This window comes from Thunnus thynnus, chromosome 19 (assembly GCF_963924715.1).
Source record: "Thunnus thynnus chromosome 19, fThuThy2.1, whole genome shotgun sequence".
NCBI lineage: Eukaryota > Metazoa > Chordata > Actinopteri > Scombriformes > Scombridae > Thunnus > Thunnus thynnus.
Genome location: NC_089535.1, coordinates 11,028,125 through 11,054,386, shown reverse-complemented (window position 1 = coordinate 11,054,386; position 26,262 = coordinate 11,028,125). Strand labels below are relative to the sequence as shown.

General features: G+C 39.3%; 1 protein-coding gene across 1 annotated transcript in view; it reads left to right on the top strand.

Annotated features, from left to right (window-relative positions):
• Positions 1-215: 215 nt before the first annotated feature.
• The window catches only part of itga1 (integrin, alpha 1), a 55,718-nt gene continuing 29,671 nt past the window's right edge, over positions 216-26,262 (top strand). The window contains exons 1-2 of the mRNA XM_067573630.1: positions 216-531; positions 25,000-25,120. Of these exons, the coding sequence (XP_067429731.1) occupies positions 483-531; positions 25,000-25,120 (170 nt within the window). The 5' untranslated portion in view covers positions 216-482. The remainder of the gene's footprint in view (positions 532-24,999; positions 25,121-26,262) is intronic.

Here is a 26,262-nt window from a genome sequence, read left to right as displayed (position 1 = left end):
CTATATTCTGTTAAAATGAGACTATTCTGGTCTAATTGCTGAGCGCCTGACAGTTGTTCTCCGTCTCCAGACATCAGTGCACTGCTGTTATTTGACTGGTAAATTTTTTCCCATGCACTGGCAGACCAAGCCCCCGCAAACATAGCTTATAAGGTTGTAAGGAGTGAACTCCTTACAACTCTCCCACCGCCTTCCTCCTCCTCCTCCTCCTCCTACTCCTCCTTCTTGTTTCTGTCAGTCCCACTCAGCTCGGCGGAGACGCAATGGAACAGAGCTCATCCCAGAGATCAGCTTGAAACGGGACTTCAGACTGTTAAACCGTGCATGCTGCAGCACAAGAAATGCCTTGTGGACTCTTGTTAGTCGTTTAGCGATTTTCACTTCATTGGGGGGTTCTCTGGTGAGCTGAACAGCGATCGTGATAAGGAGAAAGTCCGTGGAGTAAATACGGCTACAGTACGGGACATCCTTGGCACGTCAAGATGCTCGGGATAAGTCAACATTTCACTTTGACAACGGCGGCAGCTGCTGGTGAGTGATACCTTTAATAAAGGAATTTGTGCTTATTATGAGATGAAATAATGAGTGACAGGCGGAGAGAGAGAGAGAGCGCCTTTTCTCCCGCGTCAAGGTCTCCGGCGCGTCTTTTGCGCACACGCCGGACAGCAGCTGACATCATCGCACTCTGCATAATTAACTATTAAATCGACTAAAAGCATCCATTAGGTGTGGCACTCACGTTCCCTTCACGCCCATTAAAGGTGGTGGCACCACAGTGTCCTCGTAAACTGCCCCTAAATAGGCGACTTTCCGTCTGTATTGCCCAGAGGTTATTTATTCTTACTAAGGGAAACCGCAAGGCACTTAATTGTTTCTATGTGCTGGAGTTTGGTCTTAGAAGCAATGACATTGCCTCATATAATAGTCATTACAGTCAGTCAAATTGCTGTATGGTGCTTTAATTGGATGTTGGGCATGCCAGTGCTTACACACAAGTGTCAAGGCTTTTTGGAAAAGAGGGTTTTGTAACTTCGACGCAAACATTTCTGCAGTATCATGTGTTTTCCCAATTTTTCAGCAGAAATGACTGTTTTGCAAGGCATGTGTCATGTGAAATTATGTTAGCTCCCAGACCTTGTGTTTTGAATATTTTGATGAATGTGCAGGAGAGGGGATTTCCAAGACTTCTCAGTAATTAGATTTTAATTTTTAGTGGGTGAAAAGTAAACTTAGCAGCAGCTTTAAGAGGCAGCGTGGGCTCTGTGTTAGTAATTGATACGTGTGTTGGTATTGGGGAGTCCCTCTAGTGATGCTGTGCTCCCAGGTTCAGCCTTAGAGCAGCAGCAGTGAATTAACTTCTAGGTCATGTCCAAGTAGTTCAAACATGAGGGAAAGTACCGGCAAAGTAGAATGAACCCCTCCTCTGAGTTTGGAGGAGAAAGGAGAAGGAGAAGAAAGAGAGCAAAGTAAACAGAGCATGTCTCTCTTTAATTCTCAGATTCCTACGCTTACATGTGATACTGGCTTGTGATGGTCATTAGAGAATTGAGTTAGAGATGGAGCTAGAGATAGATGTGTGTGTGTGTGTGTGTGTGTGTGTGTGTGTGTGTGTGTGTGTGTGTGTGTGTTTGTGGCTTCTGGATTACCAGAAGCTCACATAGAAAATCATTACCATCCCATCATCACATCAAGAAGTAAGGTGCCCCCTCTGCCCCCGTTTAACTCCTCCAGTCAGAACGCTGCAGGTCAGTCATTGAGTTTTCGAAACATATCCGATGCTCTGACACATGCCACTTGCATCTCTGCCAGATACACACCCTCCACCCTCTGGCCATTAAATAATGATCTTGGCTCTGTCTGTGCACCCTCAAGCTGATTGTTTGTGAATGAGACTGGCTGCAATTACTTAACTGAACCAGTCCCATCCTGCTCTGACCTACTGGTGCTGGTACTGGACTCTGAGCTGTTGAGGAGTATGACCTCAGTTGGGTTATACTGGGGTTTGAGACCATACTGGGAGATCCCGTGTTGTGCTATCGGAGCTAGCTCAGCCTGCCTCAGAGGCCCACATGTGGTTATTGTAGTGGCAGCATTTAATCTCTGTAAATTCCTAACGGAGATGGGGCTACAGGTGGTTTGAGTTTGGTACTGCAAAAAAAAAGGGGGCATCTGGCTTCAATCAGTAGCCTATGTGTCGGACCAGAGTGACCAAATTTACTAAGAACATGAACAGCATGAATGACTATACTCGAGACTAAGGCTGTAACTAATTATTATTATTTTCATTATTGATTCATCTGTTTGTTCCTGTTTTGATTCATATAGTTGTCATTAAATGTGGAAAATGTGAGTAAAATAGAAAAAAATGCCCATCATCACTTCACCAAGCCCCCAAGAGGAAGTCTTCAAATTGCTTATAGTCAAAAATAAATAATTTACTGACATGAAACAGGGAAACGAACCAAATCCTCACATTTGATAAGCAGAAACTAAAAAATTACCAGCAGTTATTTTTTGCTTGATAAATGACTTTAACAATAATGAAATTTGCTGTTGATTGGGGCTGCAACTAACTATTTTTTTTCCTTATCTATCAATCTAATTTCTCCATTAATTACTTCATCATTTGGTTTATACATGTCAGAAATAGTGAAAAAAAATGCCCATCACCAATTTCTAAAGCTTAAGGTGATGTTATCAAATTGCTTGTTTTGTCCAACCAAAAGTTCAGAGCTCAAAGATATTCATGATATAAGACCAAAAAAAAAAAAAAAAAAAGATTTAGAGAATTTAGAGGCTGCAACTAGATAATTTCTGGTATTTCTGCTTGAAAAATAACTTTAAAGATAAATCTGACTATTTTTCTGTTGATTAATTTCAACACTACTTGAGACTTTCCATCTCTCCTCACTCTTTCTTTCTGTTGTCCTTGTGAATGATACAAGCCAAAGCTCTTTTTGTGAGCCTTCCTAAATGCAGCGAATCATGCAGATCACACATGATGAGATGTGAGAAACAGCCATAGGGCACAGTGGAGTTCATATGGTTCTCTAACACAGTATAACTTGTCTATTTTTGGCCTGTCGCTTGTTTAGAAAGATGTAAATTAGATTGAAGCTCTCAAGTTGAATTCTGTTTTTACTGTAGTATGTAGTATGTCAAGGTGTCTCTTAATTAATTTAGCAGATGTTCAGCTGGCTCGTCACGTGGAATACAGAATATAGACGACATGTTCCTCGTACTTAGGAATGTTTTTAATATCTTGGTCTTATGTGTGCTACAAATATGGAAAGAAGAGGTGAAGGGTTAGTCAAACACAAACTGATTTAGAATCCTCAGCATTCCTCGGAGGACTGGGATGCTTTTTTTTCCTGCAGTCTCTCACATCTCAGATTTGGGAATTTGTCTTTCTCTACATTTTTTTGACCACATGGGATGTTGCAGTAGATGACCGGAGTCGATGGTTAATTCATTCAAAGCTGTAAGGTCGAGGGATATAAGTCTTCAGACATTAAAGCGCTGAATCTAATTTATGAGCCTGGCGAGACTGAGTACTGAACACCGGCCATCTCCGTCATTAGCAATATGCCTCCTCCTCCTCCTCCTCCTCTTCCATCTCCTCCCCACACCCCCTGCCCCCTCCACTAGCTCCTCTATCTTTCATTTGAATCAGCTCACTCCCTGGGTCACAGCAATCAGCACTAATTTGACATAAACCGTCTCCTGGTATTTTTGGACAGATTCCCTGGAATGCTAAGTAATTAAGATTTGATTATGTTTGCTGATTCTCTGTGTTTGTGTCATCCTCAGCCTATTTGATGTGTTCACTTTTATTTTTTCAATCAGTCAATTTCTGTAGTTATTACCTCAGACAGATTTGACAGATCTGACATTTAATACTTTAAAGGTGTGACAGGAAATGTGGTTGATTGCCTTGAATCCTGTTGACTGTCAGACACCTGCCAGTTAGAATAACATCTTGTCTTCACGTGAGAAACTAGAGACTGACTCTGACTCTCTGAAATCATGTGTCCTGGATCATTTAAAGCTGCTATAATTCCATATTTTTATGTCAACAATGGATCAAATGACTATGTGCAATAAGAAGGAGTCAATCTCACTGGTGAACCCACAGATATTATCACTCTGCCGTTCCCTTCAGCTCTATGGAGCTCTGTAGCATCTTTTGGCTCATTGTTTATGGTTTTATTGTTTTGGTTAGCTCTCTCTGCCCTCATCAGTGTAGATTCCAGATGCAGTGGGCAGCTGTTTTCAGCTAACAAGCTCTGATAAACCCATTATAAACTACCTGCTCTGCACCAAACAGCAGAGCCCAAAGACAGCTAAAAGGAGAGCGAAAATCACTTATATTCATCAGCTGGATACAAACCAAACTCCAAATAAATGCTAATGTTGCTTCACATCTGCAGAATGTATAAATAAACCCCTGTTTGCTAACATTTCCATCTTATAAACTTCATCAGTTTATGTTATGACCATCAATTTTAATTATTTTAGTTTAGTTTTAGTGAGAAGCAATACGTTTCCTGTCAGCTTGGTATTTGAAGTGATTTTAAATATTGCAAAACCCAGAGACTCAGTGGATGGTGTAATGAAGAATGTAATGAGAATCAGTGCTGTGCCAAATTGAGAATGCTTTGTTGTTGCAGTAGGGAACAAAACACCATAGATGCTAAATTTATCTGACCCAGAATCTGAAATTTTAAGCTTAATTGTCTCTTCCAAGAAAATGAATTAGACTTTGATATTTACAGCACCCCAATACCCAGAATACATTGAATGCATGCAGTAAGTATATTATAGAGAGTGGATGTATGAATAGTGACTGCTTGGTGTTGTAGACATTCAACAGAGCAATTATTAATTGCAAAGGATGAAATACCAATATCAAGTAATATTTTCTCTGGATGACAAAATACAGTCATGTTTTCTGTCAGAGCAGGAGCATGTCCTCACTTGCATTTCAGCAGCAGCATCATGTCCAGTTAAAATAAAGCTGATACTTTTAGAGCTTAATAAAACAAATTCTTAATACATAAAAATCTTTCAAGTAGAACTTGGATTCTCCAATATAATCTGCTGATGATGCAGATGACGCAGATAGCATTTTTCAGCGTGTCTTTCCCATAAATGTTTGGCTAGACAGTTTTCTGGTTATTGTATCTGATGCGGTAAAGGTTCTCACACATCTTACAGTTCAGATACGTGCATACAAACTAACACTTACCTCATTGGTTACGCTTCCTGATTTTCTGAGTGTGTGACAACAACGTCGGTGTGATTCTGTTCATCAGCTCTGATCTCACCGTCTTTATTTGACATGTCAGAAAAATAACTTTTCAGTGTCCATCTCAAACTAGAACTAGCTTAGGTGTCATTACATGAACTAAGTGTGTGAGGTTGGTCATGTGATACCAAAGGATTGTATATGGGGAGAGATAGTAACCCGTCTCGGTTCAAGGATTAATGTAAATGGCCTCTTTGATCTTTCTCCGGCCATCTGCTGACTCTTGGTCGTTGTTTTTGACCTTTGACTTGAGATTGTCATACATACTGTTCCCGAGGTCACGAACTTTACATGTAACTTAGTGTCATAACAGTAACTCACCAGCATTGTGAGCCTAATTTACGACAGAATTTCCTCAGAGCTACAGGTTGCATCATCCTCAACTTCAACTGAAAACGTTTGTGCAACTTAAACTTGAATTATCTCAGAAGATACACATAAATGTATCTGTGGGTCTTTACAGTTATTGTGGGTGTGTCATGACTATCTGTAGGTTTCACAGGCTTGCAGAGAGGCTGAAATGCACTGAAAACATGTTATAAGGATTTGAGTGTTAAGTGAGCTGATTGGTTGATCCAACTCCTTTCGGGGGGCTGGTTTACAATGGTAAAAGAAATGTAAAACATGTAAAAATTGTGCTCACAATCCATACAAGTGTGAAAGAAGCAGCCATATGAATGTATCTGAATAACCTCCATGCATGTTCACTTGCTTCAGCCTTTAGTTGCATCACTATGAAGCTATTTGGATGTTGCTGTTTGCAGTATTTAGTAAAAAAAAATAAGGAATGAACAGAACAAAATATTTTAAAATGCTATTTTAGGTCTAAATCATACAATTTCTTATCTTGTATGATAATGTCAGTTTGTTTATACCTGCATTCTTTCTTTGGAAGCTATTAAAACAGAAAAGAGGCTAGTTCAAGTCAGGAGACCATTTCTTTTTGTTTACAGATTTGAGATGAAGATAAGATGAAGAGGATGAATAAGAGGATACAGCGTTTAAAAACAGAGACAACAGATCTCTGACTGTTCACTGTCAAAGAGATATAGTCACCTATGACACTTTGTACTTTTTTTTGGCAAAGAAGAGACAACAAACAGGAAGATAGTTCTGTCCACTGACTTGGAAATGTTTGAGCCTCAAAGAAATGTGTTTGACGTTGTGAATTTCAAACACTAAACAGAAGCAACAGAGCTTGCAGATAATGACAGAAAGACTCATTTCAAATACTGCTTTGTATGAACTTATGGAGTAGTTGTGTGAATATATCAGTTATAGGAATCTTAGTGGTGAAACTAAAGTTTATGCAGCCTTGCAGGTAAGCGATGTGCCTATGTGATGGTGAGACCACAGTAGCACCCCATCGTGCAGCAACTGAAACTGTGGTTTGCCATCTGCAAATGTATGCTCTGTGTCAGTGAGTGCATACAATGAGCTCCAGCTACAGTTTGAAGTCTAACTGGCACTTGCTTGTAGAAACATAAATGAAAATTGACTGCAACTATTAAAAAATGTTGAAAATCTTGATCAACCACTCTAGAAATTATGCTGGACACAGTAGCTGTCAGCTACAAATGCTGCTGTGACTGTGAGACAATACGTAGCCCTCTTAATGCAAACATTTAGTCACTGCAAAGAGAAAGAGAAAGTCGCTGCTGCCAGCCTTCTTCAAGCAAGGAACAACTTATAGTCTTCCACGTATTATTTATCACATGGTGAAGGGGTTTAATATGCTTGAAATGAACTAGTTCTTACAAAGTATCACCAGGACCAGTTCTGAAGGCAAAAGTGTTCCTACGTGTTCCGAATGGCCATGATTGAAGGTGGGTGAAAAGCCAGAGGTCATAGCCTCCTTCTGGCTGAATTCTGCTGCCTCCCTAATCTCTTTCCAAGATTTCAGTGTCTTTTGTTTGTTTTTGTTGTCTGGATGAGGAGACAAATGAGGAGATGAACGCACACTTTTTTTTTTACAGTCTCTCCTCAAAGGCGTTCATGATGTTGCACTCGGTTGCTCACGCTAAAAGTGACTGAAGAAGTTGTGTGAAGAGAGAAATTCAAAACCCGGTTTCTTTGACACCTCTACACATCTGGATAATCGCAGCATGAAGTTTTTGTTTGTTTCGGACAGTTAATTGTCAGACGCCGGCTCCCCAATTCAGACTTCAAAAATATGTGCAGACGGGTTTTCAGACTCTGTCGATGATCTGAGGGTTTCAAACCTGCTTTGTTTAGTCTGGTTGAATCAGACTCTAGTTTGTTTTTCTCTCATTCGTTTGATCCGACCCAACTTCTAGGCGTACTCTGCAAGTTTGAGCTAAACGGCTCCCGTAGCCAGGAACGCTTTGCATACTGGGATGCGGATGAGCAAAATCAGCAGTTGGTAGAAGCGAGAGGAAAGTGAATCAGGATCCGACCTGGACTAACAAAGACGTAAGTTGCATTCTTGTTATTTGGCCCAAAGACTTCTTCAGGACTTTCCTGTATTAACGTTCCTGCTTTCACCCCAAACGCAACTAACCAAGGAGCGGCGTGAACGTCCTTACTTGGCTTTTAGTGATGGATTTACTAAGGAGGAAAATGCAACAAGTTTACCATCTCATCATGTGTTTGGACTGTTGGAAAAAGAAGAAGCAGATGTTTTCATAAAAGAAATAACCTTTTCACATTAACTCATTTTTATCCAGTCAAGGTTAAAAAGACATAAAAGATGAGAAGATTCTATACTGACTAAGATCAATGTCATCCACATCTGCTCGTAAGGTGTATGAGGGGGTTTCGTTTCTTATGACTGACTTGTTGCAGACATCACAGAGCTGCAGACTTGAATTTCAAAGACACACAGAAAACACATGTGGCACAAATGAGGTGCTAATTAAGAATTAGCAGCCAATTGTTCTGAATAAGTGTTCAGTGATCTGTCAGTGTGTCTAAAGATTTGGGTCTTCCATTCACAGAAAATAAAGAGTTTCCTAGCCAAACCCATTTGTAATTATATACTATTATGGTTGTTATGGAACATGTTTTAGGGAATGTTTGCCTGGTCAACGTTTAACTTCAAATTCCTGTCTTCACTTGGCGTTGAGTTTGATTAGCACTGAGTTTATCAGTGCAGTATCACATGAAGCTCAGCTCATTCAGATAAAGACATGTTTGTGCATCTTGGGTGCACATAAAGGCCACAAATGATAATTTGTCAGGAAGTTGCACTCTCTGGGTAAACATAAAACACAAGAGCCTATATTTTCAGAGCTGTGCTATTCAAAGGAACATTTCAGCAACGATTCAGCCTCAAGTCTGAACCGCAAAGGCCACCCACATGACTTGGTTTCATACTCTGTAGCCTCAGCCTACCACAGATGTGTGAGCAGCACAGCAATCATGAAACTATCATTTAACAATTGACAGATGCTCAAGGTAAGGCTGATGTATTTTATGACATCAGTTCTGGCATTAATGGCACATAGATATAGTTAGTAGAAACATTTGTTGCCATGAATGTTATCAGCAAAAATCTAGTCTAAGCTGATTTAAACCTTCTACCCTCAAGTCTGGTCATTTAACCTTTCATGAGAACTAGTATAACATTTAAGAGATACATTTATTCAGACTTACAGTGCTTTGTCTAGTAATATACAAGCAAGAAAAATAAGAAAAATCGAATTAATGATCTCCTTGCTTGCAGGTCAAGTGTGCTTTGAAACACAAAAAAATAATAAATAGTTTACTATTGTTAACTTCTGCTACTGTCCTTGCACTCATTAGAGCCATACAGCGTCTCTTCTTTGCTGTTACAGTATATTATTTCACCGTGCAGTTATTAAACAAGAAGAGAGGACAATCTCACCTCTGCTCTCAAAGCTTGCTGCACATCGGAGAGCCTCACGATCTTGTGAACCAAAGTTCAATCAGAGTCAACCAAAAGCGAAAGAGGTGAGTTAATTCGCAACCGCTAGCAAATGTGTCTCTACATTAGAGATGCACGGCTACTGATATCAGCTATCAGTACGACACTGACTCAAATAGCTGGGTTGGGTATCAATTGATATCTTTGTATATATTTGTTACATTCTGTTTTACAGTTGGAAAGCAATGTTTAAGTCAAGTCTGATGTTGTCTTACACATAAAAGACTGATCCCAGTCTCCTCCACACAGTGAGGCGTATAGCAAATTAATTAAACACTGGCATCGGATCGGTATCAGCCAATACCCAAAGCCGAAGTATCGGTATCAAGACTGAAAGAGTCAGATCGGTGCATCCTTATTCTACATGGGAAGTGAAATCTGGTCTGACTGCACCATAAATGTCGGATTTCAGTCCCATGATAAACTTTAAGCTCCAGTTTAAGCTTTCTAAACCCCCAAACTAACATTTGTTAAGAGAGCCAATGAATGAATGACGTGTTTGAAACACAAATTTCCATTTATCAAACAAGATCTTTTATGCAAATTTAATGCAGCTACCCTTTTTGCTTTTATAAATGTGAATAATGATTATCTTATGAATGATTACTGTCAGGAAAACACTAGGGTTGAGTTCTGCCACAGAACTGAGTCATCATTGAATCATTATGTCCTCTCGGTGCCACCGCTGCAGACAGGGAAGTGAGTAAGATGTAAAAGGAAACTCAGGGTTGCCTCGGTGATGCTTTAGCCAAACTTTGTCTGTTTTTTAACTGAGAATGTGAAGTCATCGCCAGTGCTCTTATGGTTTTAGCAGTAACATACACAACTTAACTTTCCCTTTCCTTCGTAGATGTAAACAGTTAACGTGTTGACAGACAGACGATTACTGTGATTGGTTTTGAATAGCAGGGACTATCTCCATGAAGTGTTTGAATGTCATCCTATAAGTAGCCTCTAAGCCCTAAAATAAACTCAGAGACTCGCATGAAAGTGAGACAAGTGTAGAATAATCCCCAAACTTCACCCGACAACATACACACACTTCGTAAAGAAACCGATATCTGTCATAAAAGGGCTTCACGTAAACAAGACTCCCGTGAAGGTGTGACATCACAGGTCGTGTCAGCTTACCAAGGTCTTAACCTCCAGAGAAGATCAAACCACACACAGACACACATGTTGAACTCATAAAAGCATTCTGCATCTGTTTCACAGTCCATCACTCGTCAGCACTTTTCTCTTCGTTACAATTTGTTACAAATAAGCACTGGTTTTATTGTTGCCATGTAGAAGAAATATTGAAGGTGTGTCTGAAATATTTTAAGGATAAGATAGATAAAAAGGAAAATGACCATTGATGGGAACACATAGGGCTACACTTGTTCAAATTAACGTTTTTGACAATTGAAAAATAGTTTTAGTAATTTTTTAAGCAAAAATGCTGGAAAGTTGCTGGTTTCAGCTTCTCAAATGTGAAGATTTGATGCCTTTCTTTGTCATGCATGATAGTAAACTGAATTTTTGGGCTTTTGATTGGACAAAACAAGTCATTTGTCATCTTTGATTCAAGGAAATTATAGCTGGCATTATTGTTTCACTATTTAGTGACATTTTATAGACAAAACAGCAGATTAATTGATAATGACAATAATCATTAGTTGGTAGCCCTACCACCTTGATCAAACCTGTATGTCAGCAGCGGATTTTTTTTTAATGAAGTTCCACATTTCTGCATAGACAAGCACAGGTCATCAGTTATTCTAAGGGATTTACACCTATCTCTTCAATCAGCCACACTGTGCCATGTCAACAGATAGTTTGTGTGTGCTGATGTATTTTTCAGTCATGCAGCATTGCACAGTTGTTGTGAATCATCAGGGGCACAGAGGGAGGAGAAGGAGGAGGAGGAGAAAGAGGCGACAGTAGGGCATGGGTGCAAAAGAGGAAAGTGTAAAAGAGGTTGTCTGGGTAGGAAAGCTGCTGGCGAGACGATAGGGAGTCAAAGGGGAAGTCCATTTCAGATAATATGTGGTGGGAGGAGATTACATTATCTCCAGTTTGAGCAAAAACAAGAAGAAGAGTGAAAGGTTGAAGGGTTAAAGAGAACAGACAACCACCGTTTCTGTTTTTCAAACAGAAAACAGGGTTAGTAATTTCTGCAGCTTCTTCATATGACTTTACAGCGGTCAGCAAGTTTTTGTGCATAAATAGTTTTTTTGTCTGTTTCTCTCAGAATGACATACCCTGTACAACTGTTCCCATTCATATGAGCATTTTCTGCTACTTCTGTGGTTGAGGTAAGATTAAATGTAATCAACTAAAACTACTCGGTTAAAGTCACAGTGAAAGCATCATTAGCCTCTGTAATGTGACATATATTGCTGAGTGAAGGGGTAGAGTTACGAGAGAGGTTCGATCAAATCCCTCAGATTTGATTGGATCACTCAAAAGTGGGCCTGGTTTAGCAAATCCAGAGTAATACAAAGCTGTGGAGATATATGTAGCTGTGGAAGACTGTTGGCCTCCATCCACACCTCCCTTACTTGGGTTGTGAGATCAGAAGGAGACGAGTGAGAAAGAAATGAATAAAATTGACCTCAGTCACATTCTTTGGAAACTTTTGCCAACTGAGATCCAAACACCATCCTCCTACTGTGATATTACTCTGCTAAGTATTATGACTAGCTAGATAATGGTCAAGTGAAGTTTTTATGACGGGTGAGGTTTGCTGGCTGCCCCAAATAATACGCCTCCAAGTATGAGATCAAAAATATTTTAACATTTTACAGGAAGAGAAAATGGAGGGATTTTGATATAAAAACACTCGAAATGATTTTATAAAAAACTAATTGATGAAATGACTAAGTCTTTAAAGGCAACACTGGCATTCTTTTATAGAAATAAGGCATTTATTACCCAGAATTATAGAAATCAAATTGTTCAGTCGACCTTTTTATCCATTATGGACTATGGTGATGTCATTTATATGCACTCTCCTGCTTCTACTCTTAAACTTCTCGGCGTAGTTTATTGCTCTGAGGTTCATAACAGGGGATGGCTTTAGAGCTCATCATTGCACTCTATATCAGAAAGTTGGGTGTCAGTCGTTGGCAGTGAGAAGAGAACTGCACTGCATCCTTTTTATATGCAAAGTTCTCCCTGGCAAACTTTCTGGGTACCTTATGTGTCTTATTAACTATAGTTCAATTTCACACTGTGCTACGTCCCAAGACTATGTGGTCCTTGAAAATCAACATTGAAAATCAGCTTTTAAATATTACGCTCCACGCAAGTGGAACAACTTGCAGAAAAGAGTAAAATTAGACGAGGTAATTCATTTTAATCAATTTAAATCTCTTTTAGCTGACATAGGGCAGTGTGAATGCGTGTGTTTTATTTGAGCTTTAACTTTTATGTGCATATACTGCCTTAATATGTTTTCATATTATATGTTTTATTGCTTTTATATATTGCTTTTATTGTTCCTTATATTTTATATTTGTATTTGTATATCCTTGTAAAAGAAAGCTCGCTGTCAATGGCCTACCCTATCTACATAAAGTTTTGAATGAATAACATATACTTGGCATGTAACAAAAGATAACTGAACTATGAACACAGAAGAATAGGATTAGAACTTGTAAAATGTATTTTGTATTTCGTGTTTCGTATTTTTTTACTTTGTCTTTTAGTTAATGGAAACATTGCTTATGTTTACTCATTGTTGTTTGCTTACTCATTGTTAAAAGGAACCAACAGTAACTGTTGGTCGGAGACTGCCGACCTTTTACTTAAGACTTTTTTTGTGTACGTTTAACAAAGTCATGCTACTTACTTCTTGTTACTGAGAGACAACGGTCGTTATTAGGTGCATTTCCATCCACCTAATTTTATTTGCACTTTCAATTTGCATATAATAAGAAAACCTGAGTGTGAATGCAGAAAAATTTGAAAAAATCTCAAAATATAGCAATAAAGTTATCTCGACAACCCAGTTCCAAGTATTCACTAAGCGCCAGTAGATTATTATTATTGAGAATTTTCTTTTCGATTTTCTGGAAATTTGGTTAAAATCTGTGCTACAGTTGGATAGAAATCCAGCTATTGACTGAAAGAAGTCGCTTGTGTGGAAAACACAAAAGATGAGTTGTTTTAAAAGTGTAACAAACAACTAGTGCTGTTGTTTTTCTGGACAGAATCACTGTAGTTATAATACTGTGCTGCATTTAAATGAAAATAATTTGTCTCCTGCAGTGTCCTAGTGTCTGCATTGTTTTTTTTAAATCGAAAGAAGTGTTTTGTTTTATATGGGCGTGGACTGTGAACTGAAATATTTGTAAAACAGGATTTAGACCTTCAGAATAATTTCCTTGTTTTTGCTGATGTGTGCCAACCAAGACCCCAGAACGTCCTGCCAGAAGAAACATAACAAATACTGACACTCACACACACACACACACACACACACACACGCACACACACACACACACATACTTGTAGTCCTCAAGGGCTCTCAGTACCTGCTAAGTGCTGATAGCCTCAGATCCTGGATGTATGTGTTTATGTGTGTGTGTGTGTGTGTGTGTGTGTGTGTTTGCAGCCAGAGCAACGCTGCATCTGTGCACCAGACCCATCGAGCTCCTCCCGCCCTGTCTCTCTCGTAGGCCAGCGGCAGGCCAGAGCCATCCATCAAACTGGCATCATACAGGGAGCAGTGGGGCTGTGGCGTCTGCCTGGGGCAACGTGTTCACATTAACCTCTCCAACAGGAGGCCAACACGAACGGCCAGGGTGCTCATGATGCTACTCTCCCACACTAAAATTTCTGAACCTCTGGGAGTTTGTAATGTTTCACTGTCAGTGTGCTGTCGGTAAGATAGTTTAGAATGAGAGCAGAATATTTAGGTAGGTGGTCAGCACATAACTACATGATGAGGCCGATTCTTCTTCTTCTACCATTATAATACATATAACGGTATCAGTTAGTCACATTTGGGTACAGCATCTTAGTTCAATGACGAAACAAGCTGACAGGAATATATACAGCAGAGCAGAGTTTCTTACAGATGTAAGAAAATATAATATTGATCTGGACTTTATGGATTATCAGCAGATAATCAGTTTTAAATGACTCATATTGGGAATTGGGAGCAAAAACATTTATCCCTGATATCACTGGTTGCACATTTGTCTACTGCATCTCTTTTTCTCTAGTTTTTATTGGCTGGTTTCTTTTCTGGGGGATGGACAGAAATGGAAACATTGCATGTGCCACATTAGAATTAGAGAAAACAGACATGAAGTGCAGATATATGTATATATATATGTGTATATACAGGTATGTAAACATATAACACTGATATCAAATATATAAAGCACTGTTCCTTTCCTGAACAGGTCCAGCAACATGACAGAAAAGGTTATATCTAAGTAAAACTTCGTTCTTTCCTTTCCCCCCCATCCCAAAACCCATTAACCCTCCCGCTCCTCTCTTTTACTTTTTGTGCCAATCTCCCCCTTCTATCTCCCCCATCTGAGAAACACAGTAACACAAAAAGTCATTTCACAGTAATCACTTCAGTTAGTTATGACTAGTTAGACACCAGACTTGACATTTATAGTTGATGGTTGAATTTTTTCCCCTCAAGCAGTGGGCTGAAAATATTCTGATGTGGCATCGAATTGTTTACTTTTGGCCACATGCCTGCAAGAAGAAGAGAAATATTTTGTGCATTTCACATGCAACAGTATGAATACAACTCTATTGCACATTGACATTTTCTCAGTCTATATCATTTTGGTAGAAAATCACAATCTTTAAGTGTGATTTTCATTCAGTATGTGCAGTTTTATTGTTATTACAAGGTCATTTTTGCTGTAAATATAGCGGTCTGAAGTCTGTGAAGCCAGGATTCCTGATCTTGAGGCTAGACAGTTTGAGTCTCTGAGAAAATACATGATAATAAAATGTAAATATAAATATAAAAATACACGCACTCAGTGTCGTGCATGTGAAGAGAGCAGCGTGATGTCATCGGCAGAGAGGAAATATATTTGATAGCTGCGGGGGAACAAGTTCATGTGACAAATTCCTAATTGCCTCAGGGGATTTTTGGTCTTTGGATGTGAGAAATACTTTAATGGTTTGGGAAGAAACTGAAGTGATGTGAAAGTTATTTCTGTCATCACATTACAGTCCAGTATTATTCCAGCGTCCCTGATTGACCTTATTTCTTAAGTTTTTGGGTTGGATTTTTTTTTTTTTTTAGCTAGTTTATCTTCAGAGTGGGTGTTTTTGTCTCCTGTGCAGTTTGTCTTTACTGTTCTTGAGTAGCCCTGAAATAACAGTGGAGAAACAAAACATCAAGAGGAGTTGTGACCCTTTGTGAACACATCTGTGTATTTGACGGGGGTGGGGGGCGTATGTTGACGGGCGTGGGATTGACTCCCGCTGAGGCCATGTCCACACTAAAGTGGATATGTTGAAAAAAAAAAAATCTTTTGCTCTTTTCTATGAGTTTCAAACCCCACTAAGCTGGAGTTTTTCACCTCTGAAAAATGATCTTTTCGAAAAATGCTAACACTAGTTAATTTATTTTCATCCTATATATCTATTTCTTTATTAGCCATGTACAGTGTTTTTCACATTCATGATTTTAGGATAGGAAAAATTACGTTTTAGAGATATCCAGGTACTAAAAGAACCACACTGAAGGAAATGGATGCTTCTGAAGAATGGATAAGAGATTGGATCTAGAAATTTTAAAATAAATATTCAGTAACTGATTTTCAGACGGGAGATTGCTGTTGGTTCCCGTTTCCAACCGTGGGTCAACACTGTTTTTTTTAAACCATGACAACGTCGTCCCCTTACCCTAACCATGTGTTGGTAACCGTTATTGTAACCATGACAACAGAGGTCTCGTAACCTTAAGGAAGTAGTCATTTTAACCCAAACCACGACGTTTTCCTAACCATAACAAAGTGCTTATTTTAACCCGAACCATGATCTTTTCCTAAACCTAACCAAGTGGTTTTTGTGCCGGAACCTAAGCAGACTTTAATCATAGCATCGTCACGTCATGAAATATATTTAGTTTTCAAATGTTTAACGATTTTAGCACATGTTGCCCTGCCGATAGGGGCGGCAGATCAAAAAAACGCTGCTACATGTTGTTCTGGATTGCGTGCAACGACGTATTTTGTTTCTAAATTCGGAGGACTTGTTGGGAAACAGTCATGCATTGTGCACAGCGTTGTTCAAAGTGTTCAAAGAATCTGTAATACTGTATGACTGTCTGACACACATAAATCTGCGTGTCAGTCAACAGTAAAACTCAGTCACATAATATTAGCATGAAATCTTCAAACGTATTCGTACTGTGTTTGTTTTAAGATGTTACAGTACCATGTAAGCTCTGTGCAGTCTCTCTAAAGGGGTACTCCACCGATTTTACACATGAAGTTAAGTTTATATGTCACAAGGAATACTACTCAGCAAGTGAAAACAGCTGTATCTGGTGTCTTTTGTTGCTCTGGAGTAGCTTTCTAAAGCAATGATGTCATCGGGGTTGCATTATCTCCTGCATTATAAACTGGAGGTGTGAGGTTGAAATGAAGTGGGCGTTTAGGACGCTAATGAAATATGCTGTTGAGGTGCATTATGGGAAGTGTAGGATGCAGTGTTTTGGGGGCTTGATCCATACGAGGCTCTAAAACTCAGAGTATCGCGGCCTCTGCTACGTTGATTTTGACCATTCTTTCATTAATCAGTCCATCAACTTTATAGAAGAGCAGTACTAAATTGCTAGGGTGCCCTTAAATGATAGTGTACATTGAGATTGTAGTCATATAATTGATTCTCTTCTTTATAGCTTTCTTTCTTTTTTTGTTCTGTATTTTATTTATTCACAAAACATCACATAACAAAAGAATAATCTGCTGCTATGAGGAACTTAACTAAGATGTGTGTTTTTTTCTGTTCTCAGAGCTTCATTTTGTAGTTCACACTTCAAATGGCGAGAGCAGTCGTTCTCTGGAAATGATGCCCATGACAAATATAACATACGGTGATCTTGAAACTAAAATTAGACTAATTCTCACTTGTTGTTCTGTATTTTATTTATTCACAAAACATCACGTAACTGGCAAAAGAATAATCTGCTGCTATGAGGAACTTAACTAAGATGTGTGGTTTTTTCTGTTCTCAGAGCTTCATTTTATGGTTCACACTTCAAATGGCGAGAGCAGTCGTTCTCTGGAAATGATGCCCATGACAAATATAACATACGGTGATCTTGAAACTAAAATTAGACTAATTCTCACTTGTTTTTCCTATAAACTAATGGTATCAATCTACCTAAACAGCAGGCAGTAAGCTAGACGCGCTCTATCCATGTATCTCTACCACTAATTAAATTTTAGCGATATAATGTGCAATGGATGATGCAGATAAATGTGCTGGTCTGTTAAGTGAGAATCTAGCTAAAAAGCCTTGTTGTCACTTGACTATTTAAAGACACGCTAAAGATGGTGGTAATAAATTGCACTATGAAACTATAATTAGAGTATCACAGTGTCTGTTGTTTAGTATTCAAAGCATGTTATTCAAAATGAGCCATGCAGTTATTATTATGTTGATTTGTTGCATATACTTACGTAGCTTTGAGTGAATTTGTCATCTTTTTCCGCTGGATAAGTGAGGACAGTCTGCACTAATTTTTTCCTTGTTCATTGGTTTCTCATTTGTATTTCTTCTCAAACTTTCTATTTGTTTTCACTGACTTTGCAAAATAAACCTGCGGTGATTTAAGAATATGGAGTTTATCCACAAGTGCATGATTATAGTATTTTCTCTCACTGCTTCTCCCATAACACGCATCATTCTTTCTGCATGTTGCTTATTGATTCTGGAGGAAGGTCATTCTTTGACCCATGGGTGTGTGTATATGTTTTTAGTTCCTCCAGAGGTGTTTGATCTATCCCAGAAGCCCCCTCTCATCCCATCTGCTTCTTATATGTTAAAACTGTTGTGATCAGCAGTTTTAGCAGCGTGTGTGTGTGTGTATGTGTCACTTAGGCGGATATGGTTAGGAGAGTGTCAGCCACCCCTTCATTATAGAGAGAGAATTTTTGGGGGGGGGGGGGGGGGGGGGGTGAAAGCTTTGACAATCATCGGGGGGGATGATGTCATGCCAGGGTCGCAGCTTGCAAGCCTACATGTTTTCTGCACCAGTGAAGGAAGTAGAGCTCCAGAGAATACATCTGGAAGTTCCAGAGAGTGGAATCCGACACCGCAGCGCCGGCGAGCAGACATGTTCAGTCAATGAATGAGAGGATGCACAAAGGGAGATGCTGGAATGGGCGGAAGACGGGAAGGATGGACAATGATGAATGGAAGGAAGAAATAGTAGAGAGATGGATGATGTTCTTGAGGGACGGAGCGGGAATGAATTAATGAATGACGGAGGAGAGGAAGCAGATTAAATGACGAGCAGGGTTGATGGAGATGATTTTTAGCCATGCTGGGGCATGGCTCAAGGGATGGCAAAGTCAGCTTGTCAATTTTGAGTTTTTAGTCTTTATTGTTTCAGATGGGATTGTCAGACTTTGAAGCTGATGTTGCTGATGTCGCTGCAACAATTAGTAGATTAATCAGTCAGTCTGTTGACAGAAAATTAATCTGCAACTATTTTCATAATAGTTTCAGTCATTTTTCAAGCAAAAATTCTGGTTTCAGCTTCTCAAATGAGATGATTTGCTGCTTTTCCTTTTCATATATATCAGTAAATTGAATATCGTTCAGTTTTGAGCTGTTTTTCAGAAAAAACAAGCATATGAAGACATCACCGTGGGCTTAGAGAAATTGTAAATGGCATTTTTCTCACAATTTTTAAACATTTTATAGACCAATCAATACTGAAAATAGTCATTTTCAAGAATTGTGTAAGTCAGGACACTCGCATACCAGTAAAATTAGCTCCTGTATTGTTTCCCAATGTGTTTCCCCTCGTTGTTTCTGTGGGTGCCATGGTCCGAAGCAAGCTGTGGCGGCAAATTGAAAAAGTTGAACTGTCAAAGACTCTGACGGCAGCAGCAAAGAAAGCAAGCACTCACAATCTGAAAGTACCTAAAGTCATGTTTCTAATCATGCTGTTTTGGGCTCGCTTTATTTATCTGCATCTCCCCCTGCCTGGAGCTGTTATCACAAAAACTCAGTGGAATTCGGCCTCTTGTGTTGCCGTCTCCGTACAAACATGCAAACATTCACGCCCTTCTGTGTCCGTTGCAGATCCACATACCGTATAAGTCAGCAGAGCTAAAAATCTGTCAGGATTTCAGTTTTTGATAACCAGAGTGATCGGAGAGGAAAGTGTGGATACTGTTGGAGCACGAGACAAGAAGATAACAAAGAACAGGCCAAAAAAATAGACAGTCAGAGGTGGAATATGGGAAAGTGAGAGGGAAAAGATGAGAAAGAAGAGGCAGAAGAGGAGAAAAACAGATAAAGATAAAAGAACAAAAGAGGAAATCTGGAAACATTTCAGCTTCATAACTTCACCATGGCCCTAGGCTGCCCTCGGCTATGCCAGAATATGAAGCTGCTTTCCCTTGCCAGTAGTGTGTGTTGTTAAATGCCAGCACATGGTGAAGAAAAGCTCCAGGTCCCACCCAAAGCCCTTTTAGCTTTATTCCTTTGAAGGGTCAAACACCAGTCCATCATAAAAAACATTAGCTCATTCTTTAACATTAACATTATCCAGTTTCTGAGCTACAGATGTTTGCTTATGTTAATTGTAGAGGATTTCTTTTCAGTGTCTGTATTGGATTAGCTTTACAATTGAAACTTGTTTCTTACTATAACTGATTAAGGTTTAGTTTCAGGGTTGTTTAATGACTTTGTTGCCCACAGGTGCTGATTTGCGTTAAGCTTTAAAGCCGATTATAGATGGTTAGCTATGTTACAGATGGGCAGGTGCTCATCAGGTATGTGTTTTTATTGTGGCTGAATGTGACTTTGAAGCCTACAGGTGCTGACTCGGGGTAATTTTTACTGCCGGTTTGATGTCTCACAGGCCAACAGGTGCTGATCTGTGCTGCTCTCTGCTTTCGCTGTATCAACCAGATCTGACTTTTGCTACTTGGCTTGATGTCTTGCACGACTGTTAAATGCTGAAATGGAGTCGTTTTGGTTTTGATAACTGTGGCCGAGAGGTCAGCAGGGTTTTATTGTGGGTTAGTGTGGCTGAGAGACTGCCAGGATCAATCAGGACCACAGGGAGCTTGACTGAAAACAGAGTCAGTGGAGTCTTAAGGCTGTGATATTTGACCCAATTTAGGTTAGAAATTTCTGGTGAAAGAGATTTTTTTTTCCTGATAAACAATGACATCATGTGACATCATCCAGCAAGGTACTTCAGGAAATGGCTATATTTATGTAGCAGAGTATTATAAACTTCCGTGCAGTGTTTTAGTGTCTGATAAGCCTTCACAGTCATTGACCTATGACTGAAACTGGACTGTATTTCCCTGTCACACAGGTACTTGAAGCACCACACCACCACCAATGCAACCCCTTGCATTGTTTTAATACAAGGCTGATTTAAGTCTGAATGCCCACTAAGATCCTGCAGCAGGTGTGCCCTGGTAGCCTACTGGTTAAGGCATGTGCCATGTAACTGTGATGTCTGTGGTTCAATTCTGGCAGTGGACCTTTGTTGCATGTCATACCTCATTTCCTGTCATCTCTCTTTACTATCCTACCTAATAAAAAAAAAAATATTTACAAAAAAAGGAGTCTACAGCCATGCTAGCAGCTCTGTGGCACAGTGGCACTTTGAGCTAAATGCTAACCTCAGCATGCTAACATGTGCACAATTACAATGCTAACATGCTGATGTTAAGCAGGGATACTGTTTACCATGTTTACATCCTAGTTTAGCATTTTAGCATGCTAACATAATTAGAACTAAATACAAACTAAGTAGAGTATTAAACCAAAGTGACAATTAATACAAAATGACGCTAGATGAAAAGTGAAGGGATCACCAGAGTTATCACAGTTCATCCGGCGGGCAAAATGAATGTAGAGAGAATTTCATGGCAATCCAGCCAATAGTTGTTGAGATATTTCAGTCCGGACTGAAGTGGTGAACTGACAAACGGATATAGCATAGCTAAAAGCTCAGTCTCCTTCTGCTCGGCTCACTGTATGTAATAGAGTACAATATGAGCACTCAAGACAGTGATGGACAACTTTATATGCAAATACCTCAGAGGCTCATGAGGCCATTTCCATCCACAAAGGGACAAGTCCACTTATTGGTTTTCCAGGGCAGATGTTAGCCCAGCTCACAAAAATAGCCAGTTACATAACTCGCTGGTTTTGATTTGAGCAGAGCGGAGCCAGGAGACACCAAATACAGCAAAATTAGATTGGTATACACAAAAGAGGTGTCTGCCAATAGACAGAGGACGTTCCAGTGTGACTGTGAACTGTACTTGAGCCCAGACTGTGATAAATGGAAAAGGCCTGGTTGGCCCGAAGCCAATCAGCTAAAATCAGCTAAATTAGCTGTGTGTGTATGTGTGCATGTGTGCATGTATTTGCGTGTACCTGTGTATTTGAGGGGATGTCTATAATCAGGCTAATAGGAACAGGAAATGGAGCTTCTCTGTGGGATGGACAGGGGGTAATAGAGGAAGTACAGAAAGGAACAAGGGAGGAACAGAGGGGATAATATTTCTTGGCTGGGATTCCTGTATATGACTGTGCAGGTCTGGTTCTCTCTCTCTGTTTCTCAGCCTTTCTTGCTTTACCCGAGGGGAATGTAAAAAGTGTAATCGTATATGAAATCTATGCGATCAACATTGAAACATGACTGGAAGATGACTGGCAGCAGTATGCTTTTTATAACTCCTCTGTTTAAAAGAAAGCAGTGAGAGGGGCTGTAAAAGACCTAATTATGTAATTTATGCATCTAAGCCTCCTTGAAATATGGACTACATACATGCACTAATCCTGCTGCTATATATCTTCCTGTATTTTCTTCTACCAGCCATGTCCTGTTACTGTAACATGCACAGAGGAACACACTAGATATTCAACCTTTCGTGATTTTAGTGGCACAGTCTGGTCGTATAGTCTTAAGTGTGCAATGTGAATAATTACAGACTTTTTCTATGTTTAATTTATAAATAAATTGGTTAATTCAGTTTATATTTTGTCCCACCCTTAGCTGGCCCTATGGGGCAAACAACACTCCACTATTTACCCAAAGTAAAACCCTAACACCTTTTGAAATACCCAAACCATGGGATTTATTAACAAAAACATACAAAACAACCAAGACACTAAATACATACTATAAAAACAATCAAAATACAGAAATACTAAATAAAATAAAATCCCAGGCTGAGAGGCAGCAAGAGCAGCAGTACACAAACAAGAAGCCTCTCTCTGCAACAGGAACCTGGAGCTTTTAATCCTTCCTCCCTGGGCCTGGTGCATCTTATTGTGGACTGATTATGTGGAGGAGACCTGGGCGGAGCAGTAGACAGGAGAGGAAAAGGACAAAAAGCACAGGCAACACATACAGCCATAACAATTTGAAAGATGTGCAAAACTCAAGGTGAAAAAATAAAGTCAGAAAGAAGAAGATTGAATGTTATTATAGAATCTCAAAATGAATTTTAAGAAGGATTATAATTTAAAATTTTAGAAGTAAAGTAAATGGGAACACAATTTGCTTATGTGTCTGCCAATTCCTCCCAATTCATTTTCCTGCTTTAACATTTCATCGCTGTCCATCAAAACCTCCATATTTGCTCATTTTTAAAGCAGCTTTATCAATTTTTTGGTCACTTGGGGGGCGGCAGAACAAGTTATCGACACGTATTGACATATTATCACCTCATATAATTATTGTGGCAAGTGTTATCAGACAGTTGCCTATGTACTGTACACATTAAGCAGTTACGGAACAGCACCAGCATTTATTTGGACTTGTTTCTGTCCATCTGACAAATGTAAGTCCGATATTCACTCTCATTTTAGCTCTGTCTTGGTCTCCACCAGCTCGTGAGTGAACTATCTGGCTCATTACCTGCTAAATGCTCACCAGCTAGGTACTGACGTTGTCTGTCTGCTGTTTGGAGCTGGGCAGGTGGCGTACAGCTGGTTTATCAAAGTTTTTTCCATGAAAACAGCTGCCTGCTATGGTTGGAAACAAGGTTGATGAAAGCAGTGAGAGTGGTGAGAGTGAACAAAAACATTAAACTTGCAGGTCGGAAAAACAATGAGCTGAAAGACGCTTATATTCTGTATAGAGCTGAGAAGATCAAGCTGCGCGGTCGGGTGATAAATCTCTGTGGGTTCATCACTAACAGCAACCCGTTTCACATTACACTTGCCCATTGATGATAATATACAGTAGTAAGACTATATGGCCCCACAAGGTACAATTGAGGCTAATGGAAATGCTGTTAGGTTTGTGCTTGGTATTTTGTCATAAATCAAAGTATTGGACAAGTTGAAATTTTGGCCTGATGATGGCGCCTTATGAAAAGGTTATCACCAGATTTCTAATGACTCATCCTGCAGGGAACATGAAGGTCTGTACAAAATTTCATGGTAATCCATCCAATAATTGTTGATACATTTCAATCCAAAAACAAAAAACTTTAACCTGCTGGTAGCGCTAAAGATAAAGTCAGAGAATCACCCAAATCATTAGGATTCATCCTCTGGGGGCCATGAATCTTTGTACCAAATTCCAAGACAATCCATGCAATATTAGTTGATATATTTCAGTCTGGACCAAAGTTGTAGACCAGCTGACCAAACGACTAGCATCCTCATACCCTGAGTCCTGCTGCTTGCATGGCAGAAAAGTCTATAATTACTTTGGTGGCACAATCCAGACTCCATATAATAGTTCTCTATTAGGTCAAACACATTAGCTACAAAACATCATCATAAAAGAACAAATAGCTGCCAGTTATTTGTGTCTCCATGTATGTGGTCTGTGTCTGCACGTTCCTCTTTAAATCCCACTGTTCTGCTACTCCTCTACACTCCCTCACAAGTCCAGGAATTGAATAAATTATATCAGAGGAATTCCCTGGCACTGAAGATATAAAGAGCATCATTGTGGCAAAGGCACAATGAGACATGGATGGATTTATATAGAGCCTCTGTGATATACTCAGCTCAGTGACAGACGGACGCAGACTGTGCAGACTGCAGAGAAGAAGTCATTGTCCTGCAGGTCAGACTAGACTCTGACCAAAGTGCTTCACATTGATGTTTGAAATTCCTCCAGTGTCCTCCAGAATGACCCTGTATGTGTGTGTACGTGTGTGTGTGTGTATACAGAGTAGATATGGTTCACACAGTTTATCCCTCATCTCAGTATACCATCTCTATATACAGTATATCACGAAACATCATTTTTGTGGCTAAATTACCAAAATGTCTATTATTTATTTATTACAATAAGTTATTTTATTACTAGATCTGTTTATTTAGCTTATTTCCAGGTTGCATCATATTTTATAAATATTTATTAAGAATGTTTGCTAATGCTGAGCTTCTACATGCCATTTTTATGTGAGAAAATTATTACACAACTCTCTCATTCCAGGATTTGATTATTTATTCACCAGTCAGATTATTTAAACGAATCCTACTCCAACCAGCACAGCAATCAGTATGGCTCCATACAACAACCTTATCCTGCCTGCGGCATTCTATCTAACCTTTTTCTTTCCCTTCGTCCCTGCAGTGCTGCTGGCGTGCGTGTTGTCCTTCAACGTGGACCAGAAAAATGGATTGTCATTCAACGGCCCGCTGGAAGACATGTTTGGCTACACTGTGCAGCAGTTTGAGAACAGCGAAGGAAAGTGGTGAGTGTCATCAGCTGAGGTTATCGAGAGGCCAATCATCCATCATACAGTTCCTCCTCCTCATCTCACAGAAGCTATTTAAAACACAAGCCCCTCTCAAACACGCACCTTGTTATATAACTGTGATGGCAATTTAACAAAGTGTAATGTTGGTCTGAATAAGTGCTCAAGTCATTTTATGTAAACGTCACAATGTCAATGTTAGTAAGTTAGACCAAACAACATTTCTGTAAAACTTCAAACATGGCACAAGTCTGAAAAGGCTCCAGCAGCACAAGGTTAAATACACAGAGAAATTAATTACATGTCTTATTCTCCTTATTAAAAGCACTGTAATTAATTTATCACTTACGTCTCGTCTCTTATGCACAGAGAACTCACACTGTGAATGAGCCCATTTTATGTCATTGAGGAAATGTTTCTCAGTCCTAATCAGTCTTTAAAAAACATATTTTTCTTTCATGATGCGAGCCAAAAACAACATATACGACTACAATTACAGTAATAACACTTTCTCTTCCTCTCCATACTTTCAATTTCCATTCATGCCAACTGCCTGGATGAAATTCTGAGTATAGTCCCAGTTTAACACCATCTTCATCATTTTATGTACTGTCAGACATTAGAAAAAAGGTAGCAGAACTTACCGTATAATAATATTAAATGATGAAATTATGAGAAAATAAGCGTAACTCTAAGAAGCGCAGCAAACATCTCGCTCACTCAGGATGTTCAATAACTTAATTTTAGCACTAAAATAACTTTTAAAATCAATCACTGATGCTAGCTGTGATAGAACAGCCGACACTCTTCTTCCTTTATATCAGTACTTTTCAGTTCTTACAGCCAACATGCATTAAGGAGCAACAAGCCATCACTTTACAGATAAAATTAGCCAGCAATGTCACAAACTCAATGTCTGAAAAGGGCTACAGTACATTGACACCAAACCGTTCTTCAAAGGAATAACATTACAGTGCATTCTTTCAATAAGCTATATTAATCACAGATTTCCCTTTAGCTCAGGGTTAACGTTTGTCGAAGTTTAGTCACATCATGCAGATATGCACACAAGTGGGACTTGATATGTTATGTATATACTCTCACTTTGTATATATTCACATCCACGTATCTCACGTTCT